This window comes from Rhinolophus sinicus, chromosome 10, assembly GCF_057876585.1.
Source record: "Rhinolophus sinicus isolate RSI-liver-muscle chromosome 10, RSI-T2T, whole genome shotgun sequence".
Classification (NCBI taxonomy): domain Eukaryota; kingdom Metazoa; phylum Chordata; class Mammalia; order Chiroptera; family Rhinolophidae; genus Rhinolophus; species Rhinolophus sinicus.
In genome coordinates, this window is record NC_142510.1 from 832,194 (window position 1) to 853,667 (window position 21,474).

The window sequence follows — 21,474 nt, forward strand, 5'->3', positions numbered from 1 at the left end:
GAGCCCAGAGACCAGAGTGATGGATGGGCTGTGTGGCCAGGAAAGGCTTTGGGGGCCGGGAAGCAGTCCCAGCAGATCTCAGATAAGACAGACACCCACAGAGCATGGGGGAGGTAATTGGGGCACAGCGCAGGGGCAGGGGGGCGAGGGGACCTGGCTCACTTGCTAAGGACCTAGGGGGCAATGGAGTGGCAGGTCTGAAACTCGGATTTGAACTTGAGGATGCCAGTGCTGGCGGCGCCCTGCAGGATGGAGGTGGGGAGAAGGCCTGGGGCCCCTGCGGCTGCCCAGGGGACAGACAAGAACAGACCCCACCCCACCAGTCCGAGCAGGGCCAACGCGAGTGCTGCTTTAACAGAACTAGCGAGGCATCAACTTAAAAACCACTTCAACAAGTTCAAAACATTTATAAAATAAGGCGCTCTGTCTGGTCAAAAGAGAAGCCAGTCACAGAAACTGGGATTCATATACGGAGCACAACCCATTCAATCACCAGGCTTCCAACACTAAACCGAAAAAATGTTAAGTAATACTTTGCACATTCTTTCATGAAAGTACTTTCACATATGTTATAACATGTACCCTCTTATGGGGCAATTTTGATTATCCCTATTTTCACAGGTGTGGAAACTGAGGCAGACACCCATTAAATAAATTACATAGAAAGCCTCTGGACCCTCAGAATGAGAACGGTTTCAACATCGCTGACCAAAGCTGAGTGTCTCTTCGTCAGCTTTCGTGCTAGCTGCCGGTCTTGGCTGCACCACAAACCAGCCATATGATCCAAAAATATACCCCTTGACCTTTCTGTACCTCACTTTACATTTGCATCAACAATCTCACATGACTTTTCAAAGACCGCAATAAAACAGCAAATGAGAGAATACTGTGAAACCTTCAAAACCGTGCTTTGCAAATGTAGGACTGTATCTCTATAAACAACAATAAACATTCCGTATTTTTAAAAAACAGATTGTACTGAGAAATTGGGTAAGTGTGGACCTTCTTGGTTTATACGAGGAATATACATCCCAGATGTAGCCCGGAAAGTTCCACGATTAGCACAGTGCCCGAAATGAAAGGCAAAAATACTCGCCTGGAAAACTGGGTGAGACAGCTTTTAGGGGGTGACCGATGGACTCTGGGGGAGAACACCAGTCTTTCCTTGTCCTTTTCTAAAGGTCAAAGAAGAGTGTGCCAACAGCACAGTGACGGGTGGAAGCAGGCTGCCGATGACTCAGAAGGGTGTGCAGGGTAATGCAGTAGCCAAGAGGGACCACGCAGCCGGGCCCTGTTCTGCCACGGCTGCTGTCATGCATGCTTCACCACTAACCTTTCCATTCGCTTAGTCACTGAACAAATATTTGTTGGGTTCCCTTCCATGAGCCATCCTGAGTAAGAGATATGGCCCTGCTCTGACAGGGCTCGAGGACTGTCGAGGAAAACACGGATCCCACGCCCGTGCGACGAGGCCTGTGACAGGACAGGCTCAGGGCCCCTGGGAGCTGCGGGCCGCGTCATCAGCGGCATGGCTAACATTCGCTGAGCGCATGCCCTGTGCCTGGCACCGTTCCAGGTGCTATGAAGAAAAAATTCCCTGAGAGCTCACAGTAACTCCATGAGGCGTGTATTATCACCACCTCATTGCAGATGAGAAAACTGCACAGAGAAGTTACGTGACTTGCCCGAGGTCACACAGCTGGGCTCTGGATCTGGGCTGCTTTGCTCCAGAGACCCTGTCAACTTCTGTATTAAGGTGCTGCCTACAGAAACTCATTTGGTCCTCCAGATAATTAGGAGAGCACTACAGTTACTATACCCATTTTAGAGATGAGAGACCCACGCACAGAGGGAGAAGTTAGAGCTTGCGTAAAGTTACAGACATGATGGGGGCACAGGTAATGCCGACCCAGGATACCACAAAGGTTTCCTGAAACTGCTGGTGGCTTCTGAGACCTAATCCATGAGCTGGAGCGAGAAGCATGGGTGTTAGGTGGCAGAAGGGTCCTTCAGGCAGGGAGGACAGAGGTAAGAGAGCAGGAGAAGAACGGACAGATGCCTGAGGGAGACCCTGGCCCCCCTGCCCCGTAAGCTTGGGTGTGCGGGGCCTGCTGAATTCTGAGGGCAAAGCAGGGGCCTCAGGGCAACCGTGCAGGCTCTGGGCCTTGAGGTGACTGCCAGGCAGTGGTCCTCTGGCACGGGGAGGGCTGGGCAGCTGAGAAAAGGCCTCCTGATGCAACTGCACTAGTCCTACTAAGTGTGAGCGTAAGCCTGGCACTGAGATAAACAGACCTGCCAAGGGGGTTCTCATCCCGCCCCCAAATAAACCGAAGTCTGCAGCGAGCTGAAGGGACCAGGAGCAACAACCACGCCCAGACTGGTCGGCCTGAGGCCGCACACTCGCAGCCTGGCAGGGAAGAGGCGTGTCCTCAGTGCCCACGCAGCTGGCGTTCAACCAGAACTTAGCACAGGGTAAAACAGAAACTAGGGTGCCTGTTTGAGACAGAATCCAGTCAGCAGACCTAGCTCCAAAGACAGCCAAGATTGGAACTGCCAAGCAGGGATTTTAAAACAACTATGATAAGTATGCTCAAGGATCTAGTAAAAAATGTGGCCAGAATGCGTGAGTAGATGAGGGGTTTCAGCCTCTGGGAAACTGCAACAAATCATCCAACCTAATATACAAAGAGGAGAAAACTGGAACAAAGTAGTCAAGATCTGTGGGGCATTATCAAACAGTCTATCTATCATGCATGTCATTAGACTGCCAGAGGGAAAAGAGAGAGAAGTTGGGCAAAAGAAGAAATATTGAGGAAAAAATGGCTGAGAAGTTTCCAAAATCAATGAACAATAACCAACCCCCTGATCCAAGCTCAGAGAACGCCAAGGAGAATAAACACAAAGAAACACAGCCCTAAAAAGATCAAGGGCCGACTGCTGAAAACCGAATATAAAAAGCAAATCTTGGAAGCAGAGAGGGGAAGGTGTTTTAGGGAAGGTGTCTTACATACAGCAGCCCCAGGAACAGTGACAGCTGACTTGTCACCAGAAACGCTACGACCAGATGGCATGCAACGGCATCTTCAAAGTGCTGAAATGCTACAGGAAAGAAAAACACTCCTCAGAGATGAAGGCAAAATAAAGACATTTTTGGCGAGACAGAGGAGAAAAGGATTCCCCCTCCTGAAGATGTCACCACTCTGACACTGGCGCAGAAGAGGAGGGGAGAAACATCAGCTGGTGACACCTGCACTGAGCCTGTCTGGGTGGGGACGCCGCCTAGGGAACCATGGCCACCAGCTTTACTCCCGATGCCAGCGCTGGTTCGTCATGGCTGTGGGCAGCCCTGCACAGAGGAGGACCCGGGGCTGCAGCAAACTCCTGGGAGAGACAGCCGGACGGGCTGACGGACGCACGGGCCATTCTGACGGGCCATTCTGACGGGACATCTTTTGCTCCAGGTTAAACGTCGTCCTGGGTGTCACCTTAAGGGTCACTGTGCAGGCAGAGGAGGCACGTGAAATGGCAGATGTTACCTACTGTCTAGTAAACTGCTAGGCTAGTTGGCCCTGAAGTGGCCAATTTCCAGCTTTCAGATTTTACCTTCTATGTCTCTGAGGTCTTGGGGCGCAGAGGAAACGCCTGGGCTGCCAGTCTGCTGTGCGATTTAGAGTTAACTATTCTCAGACGTGGCACTACTATGCACGGACATTCTGGTCACCCCAGTGGTGACAACCAAAATCATCTGGAGATTTTGCACATTGGGGGATCTGGGGGGAGGGCTGCAAAGTGGCCCCCAGTTAAGGTGCACTTAGTTAACGGAAAGAACCTAGTCTTTCCGCGTGAAGACGAACGGGGGCCGGAAGACGGGAAGGAAGGGGAGGGCGCGCCTCTGACTCCGCAGTGACCGAGAACGTAACTCGTCTGCGTTTTATTTGCACGATTCCTGACGATGTAAACTTGGGGGAGTCCTATGTTCTGGACAATGAAAGAACAAAAACTTGCCTTACTTCCTTTCGGAAGACTTTCTCTTAGTTCCCCGAGGCTTTTCATGAACTGCTGACACTATTATATTTTTTAATTTCCAAAAACTCTTATCTGTTGTTAGTCACCTGCTCTTTTATTTTGTTAAATGGACGGAAAAGGCTTCCCTCGGATTTTTCGTGCATCGTCTCCTGCCTTGGATGGTGAACGAGCACCAGGAAACTGCGCTCGCTGCCGTCACCCACAGCTGCTCCTTCAGGGCACTCCTTTTCTGAATGGCTTTCAGCACCATAGCTTTCAATTTCCCATTTCCCAGAATTGTAAAACATGTGTCTGCTAACATTTCAGTGGATTTTAATGGGCAGGGTGGCCGAGGGGGGGAGGGAGAGAGAAGCACGTGTGTCCAGTGAACCCCCTTGAACGATTCTAGAATGTCTCCCATGAGGCCTGCAGTTCTGTCAGCAGACAATCTTCCTCCCATGAAAAATTTCAGGACCTTACCAAGCAACCTGTGCTGCTACGACACCTTAATGTGAATTTGTCGCAAATTCCAAATTATAAAATCAATGAACACAACGGCAGGAAGGGGAGTGGTCAGAAGTGAGCGTTTTAAGCAGGCCTAGGCATTTCTGCAGCATTACTGGGCAGATCGAGCACTTCCTCAGGTGTGGGGGCCGGTCCACCAGGGCACCGGCCGGCCGTTTGTCATCAGCACAGAACGTCTCGTGCAAACACGTCTCCTTTGCCACCAGCACAGAAAACGCCCGTAAAAGCTCCAGTTCAGACTCACTCCTTGTATGTGGGTGAGGTGGCTGAGCGTAAGAGCTCAGGTCCCCATCTAAAAGCTGTGTGACCACGAGCAGGTTACTTAACATCTCTGTGCCTCTATTTCCTTACCTGTAAAAAAGGAGGCATTCAGAGTTTCCAACTTATAAAACTGCAAGGAAAAGAGATAATATATGCCAAGTTCTAGTTCCTAGAAAGCTCATAGTACAGTCAGTTTGTTGTTCTGACATAAGTAGTGAAGAGACAGACTTCCCAGCTCCGCAACCTCAGACAAGTGACTGAATCTCTGTCTTCTCTCCAGTAAAAGAGGGTGGTACCGAACCGATTTCTCTGGGGAGTAACGAGTCAGTGCACGGCTGGCACACAGCAAGCATCTAGCTGCGAGCCGTCATCATTACACTATTTTGGGAGGGTCTTCTGGCAACAGTGTGGGAGCCACAGGAGAAAGTGGGTGAGCAGAGGGGGTCGGGGCTACGAGCAGGCCTTAGTGATGTGGTGCAGATGGAAGAGAGGAGAGCCAAGGACCATCACCGAGGTTCCAGCCGGGGAGGAGCCAGCCCCCAAGGCTCTTCACCCAGGGAGAAGATCCGGGAGGGTCGGAGGGGGGCAGTGAGGTCAGCTCCGGAAAGGCTGAAGGCAAGGGGCTGCTGACTGACCGTCGGGTGCAGACGCCCGGTGTGTTTTTGGCTGTGTGGCTCTGGGTGGGAAATTGGAGCGCGCGGTAAGCAGAAGCGACAGACACGGATCTGTCTGTCATGCAGGGAGCTCACGCAGAACGTGGACCCCACAGAGATGGTTGAGGCTAAGGACCAAAGCCCTGGGAACATGACAGATGGAGACCCAGCTCTTCTGGAACAGGAAAGGAATTCCGGGAGGGTGGGAAGAAGCAGGAGTGTGGTGTCAGAGAAGTGAGGACCAGTGACTGGCGAAAATGCCAGCTGCGGCAGAGAGCGCAGGAAAGTGCGAGAATGGCTACTGGACCAAGACGCAAGCCACGCCACGGGAGCCACGCCACAGCCAGCAAGCTGAAGAAAACGTGGACAAACGAGCCGCTGCGCAGATCCAGTGGACGGGGGAAGGCTGGCCATTCCGGGCGCAGGGGAAAGCCCGGCACGGGTGGGGACTGAGACAGAAGGGACGCAGGTGGGCACACTGGAGCGTCAGGGAAATGCGACGGTGTCCAATTTTCTCAGGAAACCAGGAGACAGGTCATCTGAGGAGAGTGGGTGTGTCTGGAGTGGGGTGGAGGAGGTTTGAGGAAAGTAAGAGTCTGGCAGAAGCACTTAGGAAAATGGGACCGGAGACCAGCCAGGGACTGCAGGCAGCCGTGAAAAGCCAGCTGAGCTCGGAGGCCGCACAAGTCGGGCAGCCCTAACCTGCCAAGTGATGGGCTCTGCAGGCCACGCCCTGCGTCACAGGTACAGGAGTGACGAAGCCAAAGCCACAGAGTCAGGCTGTTACTGGGCAGAACCCGTGAAAGACCTTCAGAGCTGGGCAGAGTCCTCGGTGACGTCACCCGGAGGCTGCTGACTGACAGGTCGGAGGAGGAAGGGGCTTCAAGGGCGGCAGAAACTTCAGGGCAGAGGAGTCTGAAGGATCAGCGGTCGCAGGCAGATGGCGGACAGAGAATTAGGGCTCCGGTTTTACAAGTGGCTCCTAACACACAGCGGCAGATTTCTTTCTGGAAAAGAATGCCGGTTTGCAGCAGAGGACGGAGCCTCGCACGCGTCTCCCAAGACAGTGACGTATCCTCCTCCCGAACTCTGCCAATGCGGTTATTGGGCAGCGGGGCCCAAAGCTTGGTGCTGCTTCGATTACTCGTCATTCTGAAGGGTCGCATGGATTCATGAATCGCCTGTCTTTCCTCTGTGAACTCTCTGCTCCTGGTATCTGCTCATCAAACTGAGTGACAAGAGAGCCTGCTACGTGCATTACGGAGTCAGTCCTCTGCTGGGGCTGCCCCACTTCTCCCCGTTCACCATTCGTCATAGTTTTCATTATAAGACAGACAAGTTGGCTTCTAATGTGGACTTGACCTACAGGTTACCCTGCATTGTTCGTCTTCCAGCTTTGATGCCAGGGCAGGAAGTACTTTCCATATTTCCTTCTGTTTATTTTACGTTTTTGTGGGGTTTTTCTGTGTTTGTTTTTTTACATGCAACTCGTAATCCATTTGGAATTTATGTTGGCACCTGGCGGTGAGCTGCAATCTACCTATTTGGCAGACACTACCCTGTTTCCTCACTGTCTCGTGATGCCTCCTGTGCCAGCTTCTTCACCCTGCCAGGCTGCTCCGTGCGGTACCAAGAGCCCTGTTCCACGAGGGTGGGAACACGGCAGGGAGGCGGCTGCGGCCAAGGTCAGAGAGAGCTGGGGCACGGCACGGCCGGCGGGTCCCGCACACCGCTCACCTCACACCCCCGCCCTGAGGCTGCGTCAGCTCGCGGAAGCCCATGTCCACACACACGGAATTCATTAGCTGTCAGAAAGCTGATCACCAAGGGAACATATCTGACACGTGAGCGCCAAATCGCATCCTGGAGAGAAGTAGATTCCTGCTTTTGGGAGAAGCTCTCATCAGACGGCCAGCACGACGCACACAAGCAGACGTGCAGGGCGCGGACGTGCGGGGTGCACACCTGCGCAGCTGTAACGCTTCTCTAGAGGTCAGTTCGCAGCACGGGCACCGCACCCAAGCAGCTCCCCGCTCACTAGTACCTTCCTGCGCGGCCAACCACAGGTGGGTTTCCTTCAGTGCATGGGCTAGCGGATGTCTGTGAAGCCCGTGAAATGTGTGTGGAGGGGGGCTGTTTTCTGGGAGGGGCTGCTAGAACCTCCATGTAAATCTAGGCTCCTCCGCCCGAGGCGCGCTCTGCGGCTCACACTGCAGAGGAGTCCATTCCTCGCACCACTTCTCACCTTGCTCCGCCAACGCCTTCCGCATGGAGCGCACTGCCATCGTTTTCTCGACGTAGCTGGGGCCTCACTAATTCAGCACTCTTCCTTTAAGATCACCTGCCAACCTTACAACTAAGACACAGCATAAAAACTCAAATATCAGACATACTGAAAGGTGCGTGCCTCAAAACAGTGAGGAAAAACGCTTGCAGATTTCCACTGGGAACCACTCAGATTGGGACATCTGCATTTTAGTGGGTCAGACATTCCTTACCGTGTTTCTGGAATGCCCACTAGGGTGCAATCGCATACCCTTTAAACAGCGTTGCTATAAACAATCAGACTGCTGCATGTTATGTTGGAGAGCCTCACCGATTAAATAAGGGATGAAAAACAATCACTGACGTAAATAATAGGAAAGAAGGAATAGAAACATGACACAGATAATATTCTATACATAGAGTCAAAGAAGTGACAAAATGATTTGTAGCTAAATAAGTTATAAAGTGAATATACATACAAACATGATTATCACCCACGTTTACCAACTAATTAGGTGCTATTCTCAACAACAACAAAATACACAAAAGCTCTGTGTATGTAAGATGTGCCATGTTCACACTACGAAGATATCACTTCTCCCCATGGTTTAGCTCAGACATTTATTAGCCCGTAGCTCCTGGGTTTTATTTTCCTATCCTCGGACGAAGCCCAGGGCACGCACTCAATAAATACTATGTGAATGAATGAGCACCAAGCTAATCAAATTCCCAAATGAATTTTTCTAGGAACTAGAAAGGAAGTGATACCAAAATTCATTTTTATACAAAAACAGGAAAGAATAACTGAAGAAAAGCTGAAGGAGACCAGTTCCACCAGATTTAAAACACATTACAGATTAACAGTTCTTAAAACAGTGTGGTCCTGGCGCGTGCGCGCGCGCACACACGCAGAGCCATACATCAGTGGGAGAGAAAGCCCAACGAAAAGGCAGGTATAAGAATTGTTTTTAAAAAAGAGAGCAGCAGTATCAAACAATAGAAGAGGGAAGAATTATCGTGACCTATTTCAGTAAATAAGATGGAACCATAACCCCAATCTCCTCACTTCTTCCCTGTCTCTGTTCCTCGGCCCAAACGCGAAGGTGTTAAATGTTGTTCAGCTCAACCTGCAATGCCCGTCTTAGCCCCGGGGGCAGCCGGTCTCCGGTCCCCTAACCAGCAACGGCTCCTAACCAGGCTCTCACCGCCTCCTCCTTCCCTTCCTCCACCATAACTCCGCCTGCCCAGAGTTGTCTTCCTAAAGCACCAGCTTAATGTTCTCAACCTTCTGCACAGAAGGGCCCCCTGAATTCTACCACAGTGGCCCTCAAACCGAGATTCCCCCAAAACTGACACAGAAGCTTTTCTAATGATGGTTTTCCACAGCTGACAGCAAAACCAGTCAATGCTGCTCGTTTCCAAAAGGTGAGGTTCACGGTCATGGTCATGTATGTGAGTCCTGCCTTCTCGGGACTGGACGGGAGCACTGATTATTCACCTGGCACGTCCAAGAACACAACGCAGGGCGAGTACCCAGAAGGCTGGAGGAGGAGAGGAACGAGTGTCATGGGACCCGAGCTACGCTGTGTGTGGGGCATGACGCCTCGGATTTCCAGTGGACGACAACGCTGTCTGCGTGGGAAAGACGGCCATCAGTTTACACGAGCAAAGAAAACTGAACGTGCTGGTTTTAAAGCTTCTCTTGGATGGAAACGCAGCCGGGGGACTTGGGAATTTAAATCCCAGTCACTGAACTTGACAACATGTGTATCTACACACAGCATTTGCTGCCTGAGGAATTTGAAAATAAGGGCCGGGTAGAGTTTTTCTGCTGTCAAGAATCAGATACAGTGTCTTTTTCCAGTTTAGTGACAAAAAGTATTAAATTAAAGGCTGCAATTTTCAGGGTGCTAGCTTTTCCCTGCGTATTTTTCTACTCCCAGAACTCTCTATCGCCTGTATCTCCACCCGCCTGTTATCAAGACTGCCCGTGTCACATGACAGAGCCTGCCCTGGGCCCCAAGCACGGCTCAGAGCCCCCACGCCCAGGCCTGGCTCCCTCTGTCCTAGCACTCACCATGGTAGCCAAGTAGAAATGCTTTGGTGTATTTCCCCAAGGTACAGCTGGGCGTGGGTTCAAGTGGCCACTCTAGCCCGTGCCTCTGAAAGGATCCAATGACCACGTGAAACCCAAGCTGTAGGTTTATGAATGTTCACACTGGCAGGTGACAGGTAGCTAGCTGGGAGCCGCTGAGAAGTCTGTGCAGCTCTGGACATTTACTCGTTTCAATGTTTGTATTCATCTGCACCCCTGCTTACTCAGCCTGGGGCTTAGGCTTTAGTCTTCAGGAGGCATAGATTTGGCTGCCCGGTGGCGAAGAACCCCGAGAAGCTACCGAAGTGCTGATGAAACTTTAAAGACCAGATCAAGTTCACTGCTAGACCAAAAGGTATCTCTGATAAGGAGACACCTAAAGAGCACTGTGGGAAAGGGGAGCCTGGAGGAAACCCCTTAGGTTACATCAGAAGGAAGTGGCCTATGCAAAAACCAATTAGCTGTAATTAGCATGAAATATCAAGACCAGGAAACAAGCCTTCACCCTGGCATGGGACATGAACTGAATACCGTTCTCATATCATTTGGTACAAGTAGGTTCTACCTGTTCAAAAGCAGTTTCTTACATAAATCACAGGTTTGGATTTTCCACAGAATCAGCTCCACCTTCTGAAGCTTGTCCCAAACCTGCACCGACGGGCTCTCAATATTCCATCATCGCACTCATTAAGTGACGCACCTGAGAACAAGAACACTGACTTGTCGCTATTAAAATATGTGGCTGAGTGAAGACACGGCGCGCACACTTCAGCACTGACACCTGAGGTCTGCTAAAATGGGTACAATGGGCTGTCTGTGCGTCTGCCTCCCCACCCGAGTCCCTGGGAACTGGTTACAGCTCTAACCCAGCCTCTACCTCTGCGCAGCTTCTCAGGAGACATTTGTTGAACTGAACCGGTAATTGAACAATGAAACTGACAACAGCATTCATTCCATGGCAATGAAATAAAAAAATGACACAAACAGAAAATCCATGTAAGGAAATACAAATAAAGGAACAGTGGGAAAAAATAGGTAGCAAATTTTTTAAAGGCAATATCTTACGCCACTTAGGTGGTGCTGAAACGGGCCTTCCATCACGTCCTGCGACGATATGTGCTGCGCTGTAGACTAAATGACAGCACTGTCCTGTAAGAGGGCGGTCTGGCAAACCTGTAGGAAATGTAGAATTTCCTACAAACGTAGCAATTCTCAACTCCAGAGAATTCACAGCAGGGAAAGAAAATTCAGAGGGGAGCACTATACCCAGAAATGGGAAGGGCTGCCCCATGCAAGAGACCAGGCTGGTTTATGCTGCCCCGAGGATGCCCACGGATGCCCAGCTGGAGAGCTAGGGAACGGGCTATCTCAGGAGGTGCTGGGTCCTCCACTCCTGGAGCGCATTCAATCTCTGTCATCGGGGAGGGGCAGCAAGGGGTGGCCAGATCAAAACAAGCCAAGCAGACCCTGGGCGAGCTGACGGCGTGCCCCAGACAGATGGGCCAGCGGCTGCTCAGCTCCTGGGGAACACCAGACATTGTCAGGCCTTCCAAGATTTTGGAAGATGCTGGAAATCCCGGTTTTTGTGTGAAAACTCTGGATTTTTAAATATGGGCCCATGATTGTAAAACATACATACATACTGAACAAGCCCAACAGGACACATCTACATGAAGCAAGCAGTGTGAACCTTTGCCTTTGAGAACTCACACATCCAGAACCGGCAGCACTGGACAGTTTCCCAAGCTCAGCACTCTTGGCATTGGGGACCGATCACTCTGTGCTGGGGGACCGTCCTCTGCACGAAGGATGTTAGCAACAGCCCTGGCCTCTACCCACTAGGTACCAGTGGCACCTCCACCAACCAAGTCATGACAATCAAAAACATCTCCGACATAGGGGGCAAAACCATCCGTGATAAGAGCCACTGGACCGAAGCAACAGCCAACTCAGCCTCCAGGATTTCCTGGAAGCGTCACTTGTAACTAAAACAAGGGATCTCTCACAGAAGAGCTGCCCAGGTTGAGTACGGATTTACAGCTGCTTCAAGTCAGGAACCTGGGTCTGAACTCACAGTGCTGCCACTTACCAGCCTCTTTGAGTTCTGGCTTCCTGTCAGTAAATCAGGAAAAAATAAAATCACCTCGTAGAGTTGCTGTGAGAAAACAAGGAGATAATTTACGCCAAACACGGAGCCCCGCAGCTCAAGAAGCACCAGAGACGCTGAGTAAACGTTAATCCTGGGCAAGGCCACCCAGTGTCCGGTGTCGGACGCCCTGGACCTAGTCCTGCCTCAGCCACTTAGCTGTGTGAGTATCACAAAGTGTCCCTCCTTCTTTATAAAACAGAAGTGAGAAAGGCCGGTAGGCAGGACCCAGCCAGGCGGTGTGGAACAGCACTCAGGGAACCAAACCCCTATGGAAACATCGGTGATCGTTGCTATCAGATCTTGTAAAGATTTCTGGACAGGACAGGACAGTCCTGCAGCAGATTCAAAGAACAGAGAAGGCAGGAATACCAAGGGAAGGTACAGGAAAAACAGTAACAGGGATCATTAACCTCCAGGCCCTTCTAGACAAGCAACGGCCACGGCCCACAGGCCAAATCTTCCGCTTCGCCCCACCAAGTGTCATGGTGGTGCTTGAATTCGCATTGAATGCCATCTAGTTCTCATTAAAATCCAGATTCCAGGCTTTTCTCAAAACTTCACAGGTTGGTCACACTAGGCCCATATTCCCATATGCCCGTGGTGAGACAAGTACCGTTCAGGTCCCCGCAGGTCCCCCACCCCGCAGCCCTCACCTGGCCTAAGTCACTCACTGATTTTCCTAGCCTGGCCCCTCTAGGCATTTGAATTTGTGACCCCGGCTTATCTAAAGCAACTTATCTGGCAAAGCATTCCAGACCTGCAGGGAGCACTTCATCCGTGGCTGGGACCAACACCCACCGAGACACTCCCTTCCAGAGGCTCGCCTCGGTCCGTAAACCCTCCTAGTAGATTCCTCTTCTCCTTGGCAATTCGACTTCACGACCACACAGGCAGTCCTCAGGCCCCTCATCCTGGTATGCCCACCCCTTCTTCGACTCAGGACATCAGCCCCCCAAATCACCTTCCTCGACTCAGGACATCAGCCCCCCAAATCATCAGGTCCACTGGATTATCTCCATCAAGTGTTCTCAAGAAACCAAACAGGGCGGCCCGGTGGCTCAGGCGGTTGGAGCTCCGTGGTCCTAACGCCAAAGGCTGCCGGTTCGATTCCTACATGGGCCAGTGGGCTCTCAACCACAAGGCTGCCAGTTCAATTCCTCGAGTCCTGCAAGGGATGGTGGGCTCCACCCCCTGCAACTAAGATTGAAAGGACAACAACTTGACTTGGAAAAAGTCCTGGAAGTACACACTGTTCCCCAATAAAGTCCTGTTCCCCTTCCCCATTAAAAATAAATCTTAAAAAAAAAAAAAAGAAACCAAACATCTTTCTTTTTAGTGGGACTCTGAAGACGCGACCTCTGCTGGTAGCAGCACTCCAGTTTCCTTCGGGGAGCCAGAGGGACCACTCCGTCTGTGGTCTGGGTGGGGCTGACTCCATGGCCATTTCCAGGGAAAGGCGTGTGACCCAGTCAGAAACATTCAGCCAGGCCTGGGACTCTGGCCGCAGTGACTGGGAGGCCGGTGCTCTCTGTTCCTCTGGGACTTGAATGAGGACGAGGGAAGACTGGGGTCTCCTTGTGCACAGGGCCTGTCTGAAGAGTGGCACCCAGCCCAGGCCAGGCTGCAGCCATACTCCTCGTGGGCTCTTGGGTTACATACCAGCTAATGAAATCCCACCTTTGCTTAGGGCAATTCGAACTGGCTTTTCTCACAACCAAAAGAGACCTAATCAACACAAGAAATTTCAAAGAAGTGCTGGCAGATGGAAAAAGGAAAGGCTCTGCTCAGATTTCCTCCTGTTTTTTGTCACCTCCCGCCATGCAGGAGGAGCCGGCCCCACTCCGGGCATCGAGCACCCTGCTGCACACTCAGCTCTCGCACACGACTGTCCTGCTGGCCTCTTGCCCCGCAGATCTGCTGAGCTCCTCCAGGGGAGGGGCTGTGTCCTGTTCACTGTGGGTCCCTGATACCTTGCACACAGCACACAGTTTGCGCTTATCTGCTGTCTGTTGAATGGATAGATGCACAAGGGGCAGGCGGATGAAAGGAACCATCCCAATTCTCTTCTCAGCGACGGTCAGGGCATGAGACCACCGCAGAAGCCTTGCCCCTCTGACACACAAACCACCTTCTGAAACAGACTCCCACCCACTGTAAACCAGTTGCATCATGGGCACTCACTCCTCCCAGCAATTACTAACTCTCCCACAGGCCCGCCCCAGGGAACCTCGCCGCGGGGTTACTCACAAGGTCCTCACTCTGGGAAGGGAACAGTTCATTGCCAAACACCATCGCAGACTCTACGAATTGATCACACACACCAAGGACACGCTAGGCACACATGTAACTTCACTCACGGGGCGGGGGGGGGAATCCTTTGCTTTGTGGTCTTCATCCTGACCCAGCTTCACCCAGAATCCTGACTCTCATGCCCACCCACCTCCTGCTTCCAGCAGTAATAATTCTAGGCTGTCTCCAGCCTTCATTTCCCCTCCCTCGTCCTTCATTAATTACTCCATTGGAAAAAACGACAAATATATCTAGGAAATCAACAGCAGTAAAGCAACAGGTCCCAGGTAAAAACAGTTTTGACTTTGGGCACATAATGGCCACACCCTTACAGCTCTCTAATAGCTGCCGCTCCCACCGGCATCTGGCAATAAAGATGTTAGACCGTCAAAGGTCAGGGCCAGAATTACGGGGCGGGGATGAATCACCACTGACTCCATCCAGTTTTCCTCTTCCCATACTTGGGCGCACCCCACCAGGGTGATCTAGTAAGAGCTCGATGAACAATATCTACGGAGCAGCGACCGTGTGATGTGACAGGAAGCACGCAGACCCTGGAATCAGGCGAAATAACCGGCAAGGCCCCGCAGGCGGGTTGTCTACTGGGCAACACCGACAAATCCAGAGGCAATTACATTCTAGCAAAACCGGTGCTGTGTGGCATTAGGAAAGCACCCAGGAGGGTCAGCCCGTGTGGGTGGGAGCAGGGGGAAGGCCTTTCCGAGGCAGACGCCTTCCCGGGGAAACCTGAAGATAAGCAGGGGGCGGCTGGAGGGCAGGTGTGGTGAAACAGGTTTATGGGGCATTCCGGGGGCGCGAGCTGGTGAGAGCACGGCCTCCTCTGGAAACTGAAAGTCGGCAAGTATGGCTGGAATTCCTAAGCGTGAGACAGAAGCTGCCACACAGAGGAAGCAGGGGCCGAGAGCCCCGGGATGGCTTTCAGTTTTAAAAGCCTCAAGGCTTTGCTGGGAGCCAACAGCCCTCGCCTGGCACAGTGTACAAACAGGCCAGGATGGCAGTCTGATGCACGGACCTCGGCACCCACTAAATGAGGGTTCCACGGAGCGTGTTACGGGGAACATCGGAGGGGTAGGACACGCACCAGGATTCCTTCTCAGGTGCTCACAGATTCCTGATGGGAACGTTAGCTCTCATCACCGCTCTCCCTTCCTCTCAGCCTTCGCTCCGTTTCCTACAAACAGCAGGGAAGCTGGCGGCCCCCAGCTCTGGGAAAATAGTGGGCAGTGTCTGGAAAGAGGGAAAATGCCCCTGCAGAGGTCAGGGTGCGGTACCAAAAAAAAATGAAACAACGAAAGGAAGCAAAAAGTTGGGGGAAACGAAACCCTGAAGAGCAAATTTAGCACACCCAAGAGGAAGTAAAAGTATTTTCACACACCCGAAAGAAAGAAGTGCCCCGCGTGCTTTGGCCAAACCCAGCTGCCCCCTCTTGCTTTACTGTGGGGTGAAAGGGAGCGCGAAGTGTGAAACATTCACAGAGCCCACAGTGAACCCCCACGGTACCCGGACCCCGCGGAAGACGGCGAGACCCTCCCCGCGGATAACCCGGCACATGACACCCACCCGGGGACGTGCCCCCGCGTGAGGCTGGGCCGGTCTGTCGTTTCAGAACCAAGTGTAGGAAGCCCGGGTGGTGCAGGTGGTGCTGCCGCCCTGGGGGGGTCGCTCCCCACGGCGTCTACGCGCTTCACCACGGCGCTGCCCACCTGCACCCCGCGCGCGACCCAACGCAGCCACAACCGCAAACTGCAACACAGGCGGGACGCGCACTCGTGTCCGGGACGCTGACTTTCTGCCAAACACTCGACCAAAGGCAAAAGCCCACAGCCTCGCCGGCCTGGCGACGGCCGCGGCCCACAGGCCGAGCAGCAGCGTCCGCAGCGGCGCGAGAAAGACGCCGCTGCCCGTTGTCACAAGTGGGCACGGCGTCCCCGCCGCCTGCCCGCCCGGCCCCGACGTGGGCACGGCCGCCGCGCGCGGCCTCCGGCTCCGGCTCGGCCCGGCGTGGGCGCCGCGGCCCCGTCGGCCCCCCGAGGGCGCTGTGGGGCCGGCGTCGGTCGCCGGGTCCCCCCCGAGGCCGCCCGGGCCCTGGAGGCGGCGGCCGCGGGGCCTCGCTCGGGCGGGACCGGGTGGCGCGCAGCCCCGCGCCCGCCCCGCGCCCGCCCCGCGCCCGCACTCGCCTGCCCACGGTCTGGTTGGCCAGCTGCTTCATGCGGTTGAACTGCTTCTTCATGGCGGCGGCGGGGCCCGCGCTCGGGCGGCGGGAGCGGGGCGCGGACGGCCTGCGGCTCCCACCTCGCCTCCCGGGGCGGCGCTGGCGGCCGGGCCCGCCCTCGCGCGTCACTTCCAGCGGCGCCGCCCGCCGGCCGGGTCCCGAGGCAGAGGCGTCGCCGCCCGGGCCGCTTCCCGTCCGTCCCCGCGCGTGGGACCCGGCCGGGCCGCGAACGCGCGCCGGCGATGGGCGACCCCGTCCCCGCGCCCGGGACCCCGACCGGCGGACGGAGGCGGCGCGCGCCGGGCCGGAGGAGCGCGTCGCCGTCGCCGGGGGTCGCTGACGCGCAGGCGCAAACCCCGCTCCTAGCGCGCCCACGGCTGCGTGTCGCCGTGGGGATTTACCTCAGTTTCTAAAAAAAAAAAAAAAAATAGGAGGGGGGTGGTGACGTGGGCATCACCAGCCGCGGGACAACCTGCACTGTGACAGGAAAGGCGCAGGCGACGGGCGCTCGCTCTGGCCCGCGCGCAGGGGACGGTGTGTGGAGGGGGCGCCTGGGGAGCGGCCGTCATGGCGGCGGCGTCGAGGCGGCCGGGGCGCGACGCGGCGCCGCACAGTCACCGAGGCACCGGCGACCGCGGAGGCACGCGGGCCGCGTCCCGGGCCAGGGGTCGGGGTCGGCCGCGCTCCCAGGCGCCCCGCCCCCGCGCCGCCGTTGCCTAGCAACGCGCCGCTGTGATTGGTTCTCCGCCGCGGGCGGGCAGCACTTCCGGGACAGTGGGCGGGACTGTCCGCCGGCGCTGGACACTTGTGGCGGGCGGGCCAGGTCAGTCCCGTGTCCCGCGGCGATGTCCTCCTGCTCTGGTGGCCTTGGCTCGGGCGTAGGCCGTCCCCTGGGGCACGTGGGAGGCAGTGTGGCTTCCGTCACGGACCCCAGCTCCAACGTCACAAAAGATGTGCTGATGAGGGACCCCAAAAGGGGGAAGAGTCACCTGACTCCCAGAGGAAGGAGGTTGGAGCCATTCGGGCGACCTTAGGATCAGAGAACGAGAGCCTGCAAACTGCGCTTAGGGATGTAGGACAGAAGCAGGAGCAACACCAGAGCTTCCAGTAAAGCAGCAGCGTCTGCTGCATCGGAAAGAGCAGAAATCAGACTTCTTAGAGGAAAAGACTGCGCGACAGGGTTAGTTGCTGAAGCTGCAGGCGGCCACTCGGTAAATTCTGGAGCTGGCGCTGCGCCGTCGACCCCTGCGTGACCTTCAGTGGGACTCGAGGCTGAAGTTAGTTACTGGAAGCGTGTTGCTCAGACTTGCACGGCCAGGAGCAAACGGCTTTGATCACAATGAAATCCACAGGCTGCAAAACACCGTCAAGGAACTTCAACAGAATCCAACTAAGAAAACTGGTGACCATCAACTTGAGCTGCCAATGTTGCAGAATGTTCATCAACCAGAAACTGGCAGAAATAACTGCCAGAAACTGCCAGAAATAGGCATCAAGAAAAAATAAGTGAGTATGAAGAAAGGATTGAAGAACTAGGAAATCTGTTCTTCACCTTGAGCAGGGTGGCTCAAGAAATCAGAGTTAACTGATGCCTCTAACATGAATGATATGCAAAAAACTGTTCAAGTTCTACAAGCTGAAAAAGAGTGTGCCAAGAAGATTGAAAAGCTTGAGGATAGACTAAAGTTCATAAATTAAAAAAGTTATCTTCTGCAGAAAGTGAGAGAGATGTTTTAAGGAGAGAACAGGACCCAATAAATGAGGAAAAGAAAGAAAAAAAATTGAAGGATGTGAATTGAAGCCTTATGTCGGGAAGCAAAGTGACATGTCACAAGAGGAAAGAGTTCTTCCAGAGTCCAGACTGCAAAAAGCTCTGATACTGAAAATGAAATAACGGGACTGAGCAGCTTAAACCAGGATCACAATCTCATTGATGACAATCTGAAACTTAAAGAATGAGTTCAAGTTTTCGAAAAAGAAAATTTGTTAAGAAGAGGAAGAACTTCCCAAGGGGAGGAAGCCTTTTCTGGGCTCCACGGCATCCAATGTCCCTTCAGCAAAGCCTGTTAGAAATTTTCTCCCTGTGGCTGAAGCCCTCATTAGCTCGGGAACCCCTGCGAGCAGGGACCATGTCTGGCATAGAGGAGGGACCCATCATAGTTTTTAAAAATACAAATAAACATATAAAGTGTGAAGTAAAAAAAAGAAAAAAAGAATGTTTAGCAGACGGATGCTGACCATAAAGAAACTAAGGAAATGTCATCTAGTTTAGAAGAGCAGAAGCAATGGACACAACTAATAAAAGAGAAAGAAATTTTCACTGAAAAACATAAAGGAAGTTCAAGGCTCCAGGATAAATATATTCAAGCCTTAAGGAAAAATGAAATTTTACAGCAAACCACAGAGGAAAAAGACAAGTCTTGCATCCATGAAAGAAGAAAAGTCATCTCAAAAAAGAATAGGGATGAGTGTGGGAGCCACAGAGTCAGACTGTACCTATGGTTGACCCTAAAATGCTAGATACTCGAGTCATTATTTCAGTACTAGAATCTAAGGTATCGCAACTGAATGTCATAAGAGGTAGTCTGAAAGAGGAAATAAAACATCAAAAAGTGTCTGGAGTTCAAAACCAGAGCAAGCTGCCACACTTCAATCTTTACAAGAGCAGAAACAGGAACTGACCTTCAATACCAGTACAAGCAAATGAACATGAAACACACTCAGCTCTTTTCGGTGAAAGATGAGGAAATTAAGACTTTGCAAAGCACAAGAGAACAAATCAAAATGCAATCGCCTGAAGAAAACCAGCACACTCAAGCAGAACATTCTGATGGGTTTCAGGTAACAAAAGTTCAGAATTTTAATATAGAAAGTGAAAGTGAAAAGCGTGATTTATCTAAAGCTGAAACTGAAAGAATAGTGAAAGGAATAAAAGAAGAGATTAACTTCTAACTGAAAAGAGCATTTCTTTAGCTGAACAGACAGATCAGTTATCCAAAGATGAGGTTGGTAAACTAACTCAGATTATCCAGCAAAAAGGTTTGGAGATGCGAGGTCCTCAGCTTCCTACATCCAGCAGCAACTGCAAGCATATGCTTTGAAAAGAGAACTAGTATTAGCTGTTTTAAAAGATGGGAAAAGAGCCGTCTGAAAGAGAGTATCACAAAATGATGGGTATAATTGTTGCCAAAGAAGCAGACCTCGTAGGGCTGCAAGGTGAACATAAAGAACTCTCCACTAGATTTGAAAGTAGTGGTCAGAAACCACTCAGAATTTATCACACAACCTCCGAGAAACACATAGAAATAGATGCATTAGGGCAGAAATGTCAGACTTTACTGACAATTTTGCCAACATCCAGTGCTGGTAATGAGGTTACAGGTATTAATATGAATCAGTTTGAGGAGCTTCTACAGGAATGAAATAAATCCAATAGCAAGTTAAGATAATGGAAGAGTGCAAACAGCAGGCAATAACCAGAGTACAAAATACGCAGTGTGAGTCAACCCAGCATCAGAAAGAACGCCCACACCTTCAGGCCAGGTTTTAATCGACAGTGGTAATAATTCCAAACTACAGATGAACTATATCGACATGATCCAAAATGATAAAGTCAATGAAATCACACTAAAAAATTTGGAGGCGTTAGCACACATTCAGCTCAGCGTACGGCAGCTTTGCAGTGCCAAGGATATTCTTTTAGGTAAACCTGACCTTATTTCACCACACCCCTTCCCAGTCAGAATCCGCACACTCTCTTGAAGGCAATTAAATCTGATGAACCGCGTGAGTCTTGTAAAATGCTCCAAGAAGAGGTAGAAAAGCTGAGAAAATCAATGCAGGGAAAAGATACAATTAGAACCCTCCAGAAAGATAATCAGAGATTGTCTGATGCAATTGCTGCCACCTCAGAACTAGAAAGAAAACAATGTTTGAACAAACTGATTCAGAAATCAAGCAGCTAAAGGAGAAACAAGGTGTTTTACAAAATAAGGATAAAGAACTCTTAAAGCCAAAAGAGATGAATTACTTTAAGTGAAAATTTCACTAATGAAGTGAGCGAAAGTGGACTTTTGAGGCAGGCAGTAACAAACCCAAAGGAGAGAATATTAAATTTTGAAATGGGTATTTGTGAACTAAAACAGGAAAATGAAAAAACAGTAGAAACATTTACAGAAAAGAAACATAAAACCAAGCATTACAAGCAACAAATATGGGACTTTCCGTGATGAGGAAAGAGAAAGAATTTGACTATATTGCCATGAAAAAGAAGGCTCTTGCTTTTGAGCAACTATTAAAAAAAAAAAAAAAGGAACAGGGCAAGACCGGGAAATCAAATCAGCTTTTAAATGGAGCTACATCAATGCAGGAAAAGACAATTATATTTCAACAGGAGAGAGATGAAACCACGTTGGCACTGAAACAGAAACAAATGGAAAACTGCCGTACAGAATGAGGTCCAACATTTACATGACAGAATCACGCTTAAACCAGGAGCTGGGGAGATGGCATAACGATGCTTTAGAATGAGAAGATTGTGTGTCCACGAAGCTTTGGCTACATATGATAGAGAGGCTAAGCTACGAATGAAAGTCACAGTATTGGAGGAAAAGCTACGTTCACCCTCTAATTCAATAGGAAATGCAAGCCATCAAGCTGTTTTTCAGGTGGAGTCACTGCAGGAATAATTGAACATTGTCACCAAGGAGAAAGATGAAACTGCATTCTGTCTGCCAGGAACAAGAAAAGCAGCATGCTTGCACACGAGCTAACCTGGAGTTGGTACTAGCTGCATGGGTGGAGAAGCAGTCTAGAAGAAACACTGGTGTTGTTACAGAGACGTTTGGATAAAGCAAAGGCTTTACTTTGTTTAATAAAAATATTCTTCGTACTTAAACGTGACTTTTAGGGACTGCAAAGTTATTCACCAAACTTAGAACAGTGGTTACATCTTGTGAGAGTGGGTACTGGCGGGGTTGGAGGCTGTGGTCAAAGGAGA

General features: G+C 51.6%; 1 protein-coding gene and 2 pseudogenes across 5 annotated transcripts in view; 2 read left to right on the forward strand and 1 right to left on the reverse strand.

Annotated features, from left to right (window-relative positions):
• Window positions 1-16,653, reverse strand: part of ARHGAP17 (Rho GTPase activating protein 17) — a 63,699-nt gene extending 47,046 nt beyond the window's left edge. For all 5 annotated transcript variants that reach the window (XR_016022486.1, XM_074322880.2, XM_074322882.2 and 2 more), the window contains exon 1: window positions 16,441-16,653. Coding sequence is in view for 4 of the 5 variants with exons in the window: in XM_074322880.2 (XP_074178981.1) it covers window positions 16,441-16,493 (53 nt within the window). In the remaining variant the exon portion in view is untranslated. The remainder of the gene's footprint in view (window positions 1-16,440) is intronic.
• A 605-nt stretch (window positions 16,654-17,258) lies between these two features.
• LOC109457328 (thyroid receptor-interacting protein 11-like) lies at window positions 17,259-18,710 on the forward strand (annotated as a pseudogene).
• On the forward strand, window positions 18,690-21,446 carry LOC141569500 (thyroid receptor-interacting protein 11 pseudogene; annotated as a pseudogene).
• The last annotated feature ends 28 nt before the right edge of the window (window positions 21,447-21,474 follow it).